Source organism: Sebastes umbrosus, chromosome 22 (assembly GCF_015220745.1).
Source record: "Sebastes umbrosus isolate fSebUmb1 chromosome 22, fSebUmb1.pri, whole genome shotgun sequence".
NCBI lineage: Eukaryota > Metazoa > Chordata > Actinopteri > Perciformes > Sebastidae > Sebastes > Sebastes umbrosus.
Window position 1 is genome coordinate 13,107,890 of NC_051290.1, and position 12,202 is coordinate 13,120,091.

A 12,202-nucleotide genomic window follows, 5' to 3' on the forward strand; every position below is an offset into this window, starting at 1 on the left:
GAATATATTGTTAAAGTATTTGAACCATGTGCAGAGAAAAGGGATTTGAATTTGTGACCTAATACAAGTTTGTTTGAACACAAATGAAAATATTTATTTATTACAACATACAGAAATTACAGTAACGTTTTTACCCAAATTGTACAGATTCACGTAACAAATCTCTTACAGTAAAGTCAAATTTAAGTGCAAAATGTTTGCTAGCGATAATATATGTACAAAACAGTTTAGCAAAAATCCCTTGTTCTTCTACAGCAAACAGTAGCCACATTGGGGTAAAAAAAAAAAAAAAAAAGCAGTAGTTTGTTTCCCGTTCCCTTATAACTATGGTACAGTAATAGTACAAGAAGTACAGCAGGCAGTACGTGTGACAAAAGGGACTGATCCAGAGACAAAGTGAATCAGTGGAAATGTCTGGATATCAGCAGTTTCATCTTCAGAAAGAGACTGAGCAAAAAGCACATTAGAGAACGACAGCATGTTTAAGACCAGCTTTCTCATCCACAGCTGCGTAAGGCGCTGATCATCAGTGTGTGTTGTGAGGGGGAATGTTGTGTGTGGGGCACGCTCTGCTCATGTGACAGGAGTGGCAGAGGAGATGAGAGTCCAGAGGGAAGCACTGCGAGCCGGGCTTATCTGAGAGCTGCTGGTGACACTCCTGAGAGGAGGGGGGAGAAAAAGACGCAGATAAGAACAGGAATGCACACAGAGGAAGTGAGGTCAGCCGACAGAAGTCACATCGTAAATAGAGGGACGGCTCACCTCGCAGTGGTAGCACTCAAAGTGATAGTCCTTGTTCATAGACACGACCCTGAGGATCTCTTCACTGCCCTGAGACACAAAACAAACAAAACTCAGTTGCAGGGGGAAAAAAAGTGAATCACAACAAAAACATTCTAGATATTGAAATGCCTGAAACGGCTGCCTCTATATTACACTGGTTGTAAAAGTTTGATCAGAAAATCGCCTCCTGTCAGCACGTGCATGTAGAACACACAACTTTTAGTCCCTGGAACTACTTTTCAAAGAACTAAAAGGCGGTCTTGTGTTTTCACTGCGGTCTAAAGTCCTGCGAAAATTCGGCAAATTAATCCGCTGACGTATGAAAAAGCAACATGACATAGGACGAGGGCGGCTGGTGGTCACAGCAGTAAACAAACTCTGCAGCCTGCAGTTCAGTGTGTCGATCCGTTTCATCTGAAAGATGCTCTTTTTTAAACTTTACTTTTAATATTATCAAACAAAGAAATGATCTTGCCTCGTCCTAAATCAATACTAGTGTACTTCCTTCGTGTGTGTGTTTCACCAATCAGCAATCATCCCTGCAAACTCCACCCTGAAAGTTTCTGTACTTTTAGAAAGTACAACCCCTAAACCAGGGCCTTTTTTGGGGGTTAAATGTCCCTGCAACTTAATTTAGACCCTGGTCCCAGTCACAGTCGAAACACAATGAGTTCCTCAAAAGGTTTTTAGTTCTGGAGGAAAGTTCCTGTGGTGGAAGTGAAGCTAAATACACTCGTACTCACCTCAGTAGGTAAGATGGGTTGTAAACAGGAAGCGCACTTTGGGGCAAAAGTCCTGCAGGACGAAAAGGAGAACGTTTATTTAGTGTAGAAACCAGCAGCACTCACACAGATGAGTAATGAAGGAAGTAGGGACATACTTCAAATGTTACACATGCAAAAAGTATATTTCATAACATCTCAAGGGTCATTCCCTTTTCAAAACAAAGCATTTGAACGTCTCACTTGTTGTAGTCTGCCACGCAGTAGATGTTGCTGTGATGGTCCACGGTGAACGGCACCCCGTCCAGAGCCTTGGAGCACACCACGCAGCGGAAACAGCCCGGATGGTACGAGTTCCCAAGAGCCTGCAGGATCTGAGGAGGAAGACAGACAACATTTTTAAAACATTTCTGGTCTCATTTTCTTTATGAGGTCCATTTTCAAACATATTTTCACACAGATAACTGGCCTACACTGTATGTATGTGTATCTAGGTATGCATAAGTGTACGTGTATATGTGTGATTGTAATCGTATTTTCTGTTGAATTTATTAGTCCGTTCTCTTTTTTGTTCTCATTACCTACAGTATCTGAATTTGTATTGTTCGATTGACACATGCTAAAAGAATAAACTTGAAAAACGTTTTCTTTTGACAAGCTGTAAAATCTATTTCTAGCAACCTCATTTGATTTTCTAACATTAAGGGCTGCAACCGAAGATTATTTTCTCTATTAATCGAGTTATTGATTTGAGTTGTTTGATCTATAAAATGACAGAAAATGGTGAAAAATGACAATCAGTATTTCCCAAAGCTCAAGATGACGTCCTCAAATGTCTTGTTTTGTCAACAACTCAAAGATATTCAGTTTACAGAAAATATTCACATTTAAGAAGCTGGAATCAGAATTTTGACTTTTGTTTTCTTATAAAATTACTCAAATCGATTAATTGATTATCAAAATAGTTGGTTATTAATTTAATAGTTGACAACTAATCAATTAATAATTGTAGCTCTACTTACATTTCCATCCGCCGCCATTTAGCCATTAATTCCTACTCTATTGTGTACCCTGAATGCCTCCCATATTTTGTAAGCTTTAGCTTGATGTACATTTATTTCAGATTCATCGGTCTTAACAACATCCTTTACTTTTAGTTTGTAATCAGACCACAAAATATGAGAGTAAACTTTATTATTATTATTATTATTTGGACATAGACAACTTTTCCAATTCAGCTACAAACAATGATGGAAATACAGTTAAATGTTTGTAGTCCTAAAACTTGAATGTGGTTCAAATTATGCATAAAAACGCAGCCTGTGGATCCCACACTCCCTGTGAGCTTTCTATTTATGTTTTGGGTCTGATGTGGTTCAAATATGGTAAAAAAAAAAAAAAAGTTTTAAGCTAATCACTACAGAGCCTTATTTCTTTATTTATCAAAAAACCCAAGGCAAACATTCCACTGAAAATCTGTCGTGGGAACCCGAAGACGAGCCAACGAAACAGACGTCACTGAATTTCTCTATCGTCTGGGGGCATTCTGGGAAAAACGCAAGTTAACTACAAATGACACAGGGCAGGTTAAAGTTTCTTTACATCTAGCTTTAAAAGGTATTTGTGCGCTTCTTCGTGTAGCATCTTCACACACACACACACACACACACATCGCTCACCTGTTCGAGAATAAGGTGGCCACACACACTACACTTCTCAGCAGCGGCCTGGAATCCTGAAAACTGTAATTACAACAAAAGAGATTAGCAGAAAATAAAGCCTCTGAATGTGTGTGTGTGTGTGTGTGAGACGGATGACAAAACAACGCCTCGACCTCGACTCTTACCATGTAATCCTCTTTACAGTACACAGAGCCGTTGACATTGTAGAAGTCCTTGTTTCTCAGGGTGCGTCCTGCAGGAAAGGGGGGGGGGAGAGATGTTTGACTCAGCGGGACACATTGTAATAGAAAACGGTTAAAAGTGGCGTTTGGAAAAGGTGTGGGTGATGGTATTTAAATGATTGTTGTGTCTGGTGCGTACTCACCACAGGACACACAGGTGAAGCAGCGTGTGTGATAGAGGCTATCCAGAGCCTGGCAGGCGTTATCCGCCCCGTACACGCCTTTCCCACACTTTACACAGGTCCCTGCCAGCACAATGGGGGGAAAAACACAACACGCATTTAGTGGAGAGTAACAGCTCAGCGGCTCTTAACACTTTGTTTACGACGCATTCCAGGAGGATGTGTCTGAAATCCAACTCCACGCACAGTGTCAACACTTGTAAATCCTCTCGTTCGCACCACCTAGGGGATTTTCACACAGTTAAATCCCAGTTACCCATGCCAGGCTGTTTGCTCATCCACCGTTCTGTTATTAAAAGGGAAACTCCACCGGATCTGACTTCTTAGGCTGCTCCAGAAAATAGACGACTCTTTCTTCTGGAGTTTAAGACTTCCCTTTAAATTTGACTTTAAACCCCACAATTGGAGCAATTTGGAGATTAAATGAGATTGCCTGATGTTAGGAGCCTAAACTACTTCAGGAAACTAGATTAGTACACACATTAGCACTTCTTTTGCTGCTTCCTTCAAATCAACTAATGGATGATAATGATTTTTCCCCCATTTAAATGCTTAATTGACATTTTCTGACCAAATTTTAACCAACAAACGCACCTTTCAGCTCCTTTTTTTCAGTTTGGTGTCAGATATAAGAGCTCAATTAACATAACAGCATAGTTTAAAAAATAAAAAAACACTTCTATAGTGCACACTTAAAGCCAGCTTCTCATCTAACAGACTACAGCGTAGTCTAAGTACATGTTGAGCACTACTCAGGGCACTAAATGTAAAGTGGAAAAGTGGCGTGGTGGTCCGAGCTGCAGCATTTCTGTGATCTATTTAAGGACCTGCCTGCGTTTTTTTTTTTCCTTTCTAATGTGGCCGAGGGAGTGCCACGCAAATCGAGAATTCCTACACTCTTGGACGGTCATTTTGATATTTAGGAACGGGCGTGAGTCTCTGCCAAAGCCAGAAACCCAAAAAGGGAAAACCGAGACTCAAACTGCAGGCTTTAAATTTGATAGTCTGGAGCTGCTACATATAGAAAACGTTGGGATAGAAGTGACTGAGGTATAACATTCAGGGACTTTTTTGGGCCACTAAAAATGAAAATGATAACAATATGAGATTTAAAATATTTGTACATTTCTGTACAAATTTAAGAAGCACAAGAAGACATATTACAGGAGTAGTTTTGTAAACTTGTGGGTCAAAATCATCAACAGAAAGTTTTGTTTCTTAGTTTACGGGGCTTTCATTTTCATTTTTTTTACTTTCTTTTTAATTTAATTAAAGCCTTGCACTTCAATATAGTGTGTCTGCTGAGCTCAGAGCGTCTGTCTTCATGGCTCAGAGCTTGTGATTTTATCCCTAATGGCTGAGAGGAGTACAGTATTGTATGTCCCCTCCGGGCACGCATACCTGAGCAGAAAAACAGGCTGCAGCACACCGCCCCTGCACACGCCAAGGAAGCATTACACACGCACACACACCCCAGGACGCACACATGACTCACACACTCACACTGCGTTACTGTGGCCTGAAGTCACTCGGGGGGAAAACACACCCTGCCGCAGAGAAACAATATACACACACACACATTCACCCAGCCACCATAACACACACACACACACACAGATCCTGAGCCCTAATCTTGTGTGACTCACAGTAATGGTCAGAGCAGTGCTTATATGGAACCATGTAATTTGTGTCTGAGTGTTACAGCAGAATTTTGCAGTTTAATGGCCGTGCAGGTACGCTGCATTAGCCCTCCATGTGCACCACGCTGTTGCGAATTGGCAACGCCTGCCTGCCTCCTGAAACATCAGCTGACTTCGCCCTGATGTCTCGGCTACAGGTGTGAACCTGAAGGGAGTATATACACATATATGTTCTTTCTTCTCTTCAGCCAAACAAATCTACTTGTCTGGATCAGTCTCTGAAGCCTTTTTTTTTTTTCTTCCTTTATGCGTTGCATGCTACGACCATGCGTGTCTCTGCAGGTTCCAAAAGTACCATCCATCCATACACTCTTTCAACTATTAATCTGTCCATCCATCCAAGCCTTTCATTTAGAGAGGAACCTGTGATCTGACGCCAGGCAGCGAGGAGGACGATAATAAACACTCTGAGGGCGCTCTATTATGAATGCATGGGATGCCGTGCATGAACGGTGACGCCACTGGCTCAAATTAGGTGATGTGATTTTTTACAATTTGCGTGCTCTGTTTATCCTGGCTACCTTTTTCTCCTTCGCTTTTCCACGTGTGCCCTGAAAAAACTACTGTTTCATGAAGCTTATGCGTAAATTCAGGCAGGAAGATTAGGGGTGCAATCTCATTCATTCTCTCTTCCGTCTCTCTTTTCAGCGACCAATCAGATCTCGCCATATCTCCCTAAAACCAATCACATCGTTGCTGTCAAAAGTTTAAAAAACTGTTCTCCTCTATGCTGTTTTCAGTGTCAGTATCAGCACAAACTGATGCGACCCTCCATCACCTCCAGATTCATCACATCAGAGCAATCCTGCTCCACTTCATTCATTAGATCTGCATCAATCTCTTCACTACCACCATCACTAGTGTCAAGACCCGGGGGGGGGAATAATCCTAAATCCAACTACGGCATCACTTCCCCCTTTACTATGTCACATTGGGTCTAAATCGCTAAAGACTGTTACTATTCATTAATCTGTGTAATAAATCAACATTCAATTCATACGAGTCTCTCCTGATTGAATTACCAAAGTACTCCTGGCGGTTCTCCACGCCGTCCCTCCCGGCTCCGACTCCTGGATCCTCCTGAGGTTTGACCGGCCCTCCGGCCGATAAAGGCCCCAGCGTTATGGTGTTGGGTTTGGAGAGCGCCGTCAGGGCCAGAGACTGCTCCTTCAGCATCAGGCCCTCCAGGAGCGCCCCGCCAGCCAGCGCACCGTCTCTCAAGAGAAGTCGGGTGAGCTCTTCCTGGTACCGGGTGCCAGGCAGGTCTGAGTAACGGGTGCCTCTCACTCCAGCCTGCTGCTCTTCCCACCACTCTGGGCCAGCCTGGTAGCACGCCGCTCCTGGACTTCCGACGGCAGGTGGGTAGGAGTGACGGCTGTCGTGCGCCCCTGGTCGCATCCCACCCTCCAAGTATTGAGTCCAGGCCTCCACGGGGGTCAGCCCGGCCCTGCCTGGAGCTCCATAACCAGCGGCAGAGCCCCCTGTCTGCATGGAGGGGGATTGCTGCTGTGGTGGGAGTCCTCCGGAGGCAGAGTAGCGGGAGTCGTAGCCCAGGCTGATGCCACTGGTCCGGTTGCTGCTGCAGCGGCTCCCCATGGGGCTCCCTCCGCCGCCGCCGCCGCTGGCCGTGCTGGAGGCGAAGCTGGACCTGGGGCTGACCATTACCGACTCCTGGAGGCTGAAAGACGAGCATGGGCTCAGGGTAGGTCCCGGGGGATAAAAGAAGCTTCCTCCTACACCTCCTCCGCTCACATCGGACGTGCGATGCGGCGGATGCGAGAGGGACGCGGGCCTGGTGCTCTCCCACATTTCGCTGCCCGTGCTCAGGCGTTTGTAGAACAGAGCCTCCTGGAGAGAGAGGCGTTTGTGCCTCTCGGGCTCGGAGAGGTAGCTGGGCTCTGCCAGGCCGCCTCTGGGAGCCGACCCATAGCCCATGGAGGCCGGGTACGGCGGCGGAACGGAGAGAGGTGGCGGCTGAGAGAGGAGCTGCTGTCGCCGGACCAGCTGCTGGAGCTCCAGGGAGTAGCGGCGTTGATTGAGGGACGCCTTAGAGCCAAACGCTCCCATAGGGTCACACTCGGGGCCCAGGCTGGACTCACGCCTCAGGTGGGAATCCACTCCCTCGCCCAGGTAACAGGAAGCTCGCTGCTGGGGGGAGCGACGCCTCAGCGGCGCCAAGGTGGAAGGGTGAAGCGGTTGCTCTCCATCTTGAGGTACGGCACCCACCGAGGAGGAAGATGGCGGTGGGGTGAGGAGCTGAGAGGGTGGCATTCCCATCCCTCCTCCTCCTCCTCCTCTCCCACTCGCTGGAACACATGCATCGCTTGTGGTTGCAGAGGCAGGCGAGAACTGGCCGGGTCTTGAGGGCGAGGCAGCTGCAGAGCTGGGAGCCTGTGGCACGCCGCCGCTGCTGCCTCCTCCTCCGGAGATGCCAGTGTTGGCGTTGCTGTTATTAGAGTTGTTGGCAGAGTCGTGCTTCTTCTTTGAACTGTTGAATTTCACACTGCCCGAGTCCGTTAGCTTTAACTTCTCCAATAACTTGCTTATCGGCCTGTCCATGATGAAGTTTTTGGGGGTAAAGTCAAGTTTAAAAATCAGAAGATGAATGTGCTCAAATACAGTGTGGGTAGATTAGAATACACAGCGGAACAAATTAATCTACAGCTTTCAGATGAAGAAACTGGCCTTGAAACAAGAAAAAAATCCCCTTATATATATATACACACACAATAAATACAGATAAATAAGACTTCTTAAGACATTTCAGGTTACAGGTTAAGTCCTCTGAAAGTCATCTGGCTTGCCCTCATGTGGAAGATCCACAGGCACAGGTAGGTGAGGAAGAATCCATTATGGGATTATTATTAGTAGACTAGGCAGGAAACAGGAGACATCTATAGGACACTTCTGAGTGACCTACGGGCCTCCTTTGTGGACCCTCATGTGGCTCCACATCTCCACTAGTAGAGTGGGTTTGATGATGTGGTGGTGGTGGTGGTGATCCAGTGCAGTGTGTGGGGGGGGTTTTTGAATCCTCCTTTCTTTCTTTTTTTTAAACAACACAAAGGTTCAGCAACACTTCATGAGAGTCCAGTGTGTAAAACAAGAAGATACACTTTAAAGCCATTCATTTCAATAGGAGAAAAAAATGTGCTCTGGAACTATTAGAAATAACAACTTTAACTTAGACTCCAGTGTAGGTCCGTCCATCCAGACTGTGTGTGCTCGACTGCTTTTATCATTCCCCGTTTTTTTCAGAGCAGGAATCCGGTCCCGGTGCTCGGTGCTCCGTGAGAGAGTAGCGGAGAAGTTTGGAGAAGGAACCGATCCGGTAAAGTGCGGTCCTCTCAGCAGCAGAAGACACCGGAGCTACTAAAAGACTACCTCGAGATGAGTAGATTCCCTCCCCGTGCTCACTGCACGGTCGACAACTTTGTTTCTTTCTTTCTTCCCCCTAAATAATTACTTACCTCCCCCCTCTACCTCTCTCTTTACAACATGTGTCCAGCTGGCAGCAGCAGAGACAGCTGCTTCCGGTTACAGCTTCAAAATAAACTCCCTCACTGGCAACCAGGTGATGAAATCAGCACCTTGCAACCTGACAAATAACAGGGTAACAGGGTCAATGTCCAGGTCACCTGCCACCATAGCAGATTTGCTTATATTAAGAAAATATTATTTAAAAAAGCAATTCTAAAGCCTAAATTAAATATAGGCAAGATAGCTTTATTTGTAGAGCGCATTTCAGCAACAGGGCAATTCAAAGTGCTTTACATAAACATTCAAGAACTTTTTTTTTATTTGCACATATATAAAACTGCACAAAATCCTGTCAATGAAAAAAACAAACAAGAAATGTGTTAGGAGAGGTTAAGAAGCCATCACAGGCTTATACCATCGACCTCCTCCCAACCCCAGGAGAAAAAAACAATAACAAAAAAGAGAGAAAGATCTAAACTAACATAATTTTGTATTGTTTTCCTGTCAGGATTTATAACAGTAATGGGTTTTATGGATGTTACTGTGTGTATAAATGCTCACTTTTTGGGGCCATTTGCCCTTGAGTAAAATATCTCGACTCAATCAGTCACATTTTGTATTTTTCTCGTAATTTCAGTTTATTAGATTAGAAAATAAAAACAAGCTAAAAAATAAAAGCTAGGATAGAAGCTAAATAGAATATAACACACAAGAGCAAAAGCTCTAGTGCAGTATAAGATCATTATCTGGTTTAATAAAAGGCAGCAGCAGCAAACAGGAAAGTTTGAAGCTTTGTTTTAAAAGAACTCAGAGTAACACTTCACTTTACAGGTCTGCAAATTTCATGGTAATTTGGAGATAATTAGCAAGTTACCTATTTGAAATTTCTGCCAAATTACCCCCAATATTTACCTCAAAATGTATCAAAAATTACTTTATTTTAAACATTATTTGTTTTGCACAATTTAAGACTAGTACTAGTACTGAGCTGTTCTTTAGCTTTTACCTACAGCAGAGTATTTTTAAACTGTGGTATGGCTACTATCACTGAGATATCTGAAGGAATACTTCTTCCACCACTGTCACACCCCCACACACATTATCAGCTACTAATGGACAACCATTAGTGAGTCCCAACATGGTGATGTATTCACTTTCCTTTTAGAAAGCGACTGTATATGACGCTTTTATTTTGAAGGTGGGATCACAGAGCGAACGTTGCGCTGCGTTCTGTCCGGTTGTTGAGCTTGACGCGTCACTGCTCCTTTATCAGACAGCGGCGGCTCGTTTCCCCCACAGGGCCGGAACACCTTTCCATCAGACATCAGGCTGTTTCGTCATTCATACGCAAAACTCCCCCCCTCCGCCAAGACCTGCTCTCTGCAACTACATCATGATATTAAATAAGAAATTATAAATTATCTTCATTTTATTTATTTAGTTATTCATTATTATCATTATTATTTTTATTTTTTTCTTCTATTTCTATATATATGTATGTGTGTATGTATGTATATGTGTGTATGTATGTATGTGTATGTAAATGTATGTATGTATGTATGTATATATATGTATGTGTGTATGTATGTATATGTGTGTATGTATGTATGTGTATGTGTATGTATATATATATATATATATATATATATATGTGTATGTGTGTACGTGTATATACGTGTATATATTTGTGTATGTGTGTGTGTATGTATGTATATGTGTGTGTGTATGTATGTATGTGTATGTATATATATTTATATATATGTATGTGTGTATATGTGTATATATATATATATATGTATGTGTATATGTGTGTATGTGTGTATGTGTATATATATATATGTATGGGTGTATGTGTATATGTATGTATGTGTGTATGTGTATATATATATATGTGTGTGTATGTGTATATATATATATATGTGTGTGTGTGTATGTGTATATGTGTGTATGTGTGTGTATATGTGTATGTGTGTATGTGTATATATATATATATATATATATATATGTGTATATGTGTGTATGTGTATATATATATATATATATATGTATGTGTGTATGTGTATGTGTATATATGTGTATATATGTGTATGTGTGTGTGTATGTAGGTATGTATATATACAGTATATATATATATATATATATATATATATGTTTTACATTTTTTATTTTTTTTCTCTTCTTCTTCTTCTTATTTAATGACTTATTTGTGGATACTCTCCCTGTGTTGTATTCTCTACAATTTTAATTGTATGTATCCATAATTGAGAATCAGTTAGGTCTTTTGTGGCCAGCTGTGGCTGTTTGTGTGTATGTTGTTGTCAGGTATGATTGATTGATGTGTTGTGTCACGGGTGAGTGTTGTTCAGAAAAACAAAATTACCTTTCCCTGTATAGTGACTGTTCTATTGATTATTGACAATTAATAAAAAGACCTTTGAAGAAAAATAAGAAATTATGCTTTAATGTTCACTTTTAAGGTTAGAACTAGTAGTTTGTTTGTTTTTTTTGGGGGTGGAAACAACCCAATGTCCACTCACTAGATTACATCAGACGCTTTCGGCCACAGGATTTGGAGTTAACAATTGTCAAACCAAAATAAATATGTTTCCACAGAGTTTAGACTTCAACCTACGCCATGCCATAGCTACAACTGAGGTCATGTCTTCAGTAGCTTATAATGTGTGTGGGGGTGGGACAGTGGTGGAAGAAGTATTCCTTCAGATATTTCAGTAAAAGTAGTATTACCACAGTTTAAAAATACTCTGCTGTAAGTAAAAAGCTCTACATTCAAAATCTTACTAAGTCTAAGCATAGAAATATACTTAAAGTACAGCTCAACATAATATAAAACAATAAACAATGCAATTGGTAGAGTATACTTTAATACTACTTTATATCTGTCTACAATATTTCCCTCTGAAATGTAGTTGAGTAGAAGTATAAAGTAGCACAAAATGGAAATATTCAAGTACAAGTACCTCAACATTGTACTTGAGTTTGAGTCCCCAGAAGTCACATATTTTGACATTATGACTTTTTAAAACTCTTTAAATGTGTCTGTTTTCGGGGGAGAAACGTTTTATTAGGTTTTCAGACTGATGACTATATGAAAAAAGACAAAAAGAAACAAATGAATATTTTTGATGCAAGGAAATTAAAGTAAAGTAAGTACAGATGATTCATATAGGTCCGATCTAGCTCAGACACCACAAAGTGCTTTACAATAAATGACAAAGCAAAGAAAAATGTGACTTTTTGATTCGGTGTTTGGTCAGAATTGTCTTTGCTGCTTTGACTCAATACCTCAATATTCCTAAAAACCCCTTTAACCATTAGCTTCATGTTTATTATGACTGAGCTGAGCACTGGATACAGACGTATTCATGTGGCCGTGGCTTGGCACAAGCTTAAACGCTGAACTGACCACCAAGC

General features: G+C 42.0%; 1 protein-coding gene across 1 annotated transcript; it reads right to left on the reverse strand.

Moving 5' to 3' along the window:
• Positions 1-68: 68 nt before the first annotated feature.
• Positions 69-8,801, reverse strand: ajuba (ajuba LIM protein). Its single transcript, XM_037758559.1, has 8 exons — positions 6,313-8,801; positions 3,552-3,653; positions 3,352-3,419; positions 3,185-3,247; positions 1,749-1,879; positions 1,527-1,578; positions 763-831; positions 69-658 (listed from the first exon to the last, which is right to left on the reverse strand). Exons 1-8 carry the CDS (start codon positions 7,847-7,849, stop codon positions 527-529), a joined length of 2,154 nt encoding a protein of 717 aa, XP_037614487.1. The 5' UTR covers positions 7,850-8,801; the 3' UTR covers positions 69-526.
• Between the last annotated feature and the right edge of the window lie 3,401 nt (positions 8,802-12,202).

What these genes read in the sequence shown, in the direction of transcription:
- ajuba (XM_037758559.1), bottom strand. Translation starts at nt 7,849, where the DNA reads ATGGACAGGCCGATAAGCAAGTTATTGGAGAAGTTAAAGCTAACGGAC. An exon ending in ACTGTAAAGAGGATTACATG is followed by an intron (nt 3,248 to 3,351) that starts GTAAGAGTCGAG and finishes TTGTAATTACAG; the next exon opens with TTTTCAGGATTCCAGGCCGC. An exon ending in TTGAGTGCTACCACTGCGAG is followed by an intron (nt 659 to 762) that starts GTGAGCCGTCCC and finishes CCCTCCTCTCAG; the next exon opens with GAGTGTCACCAGCAGCTCTC.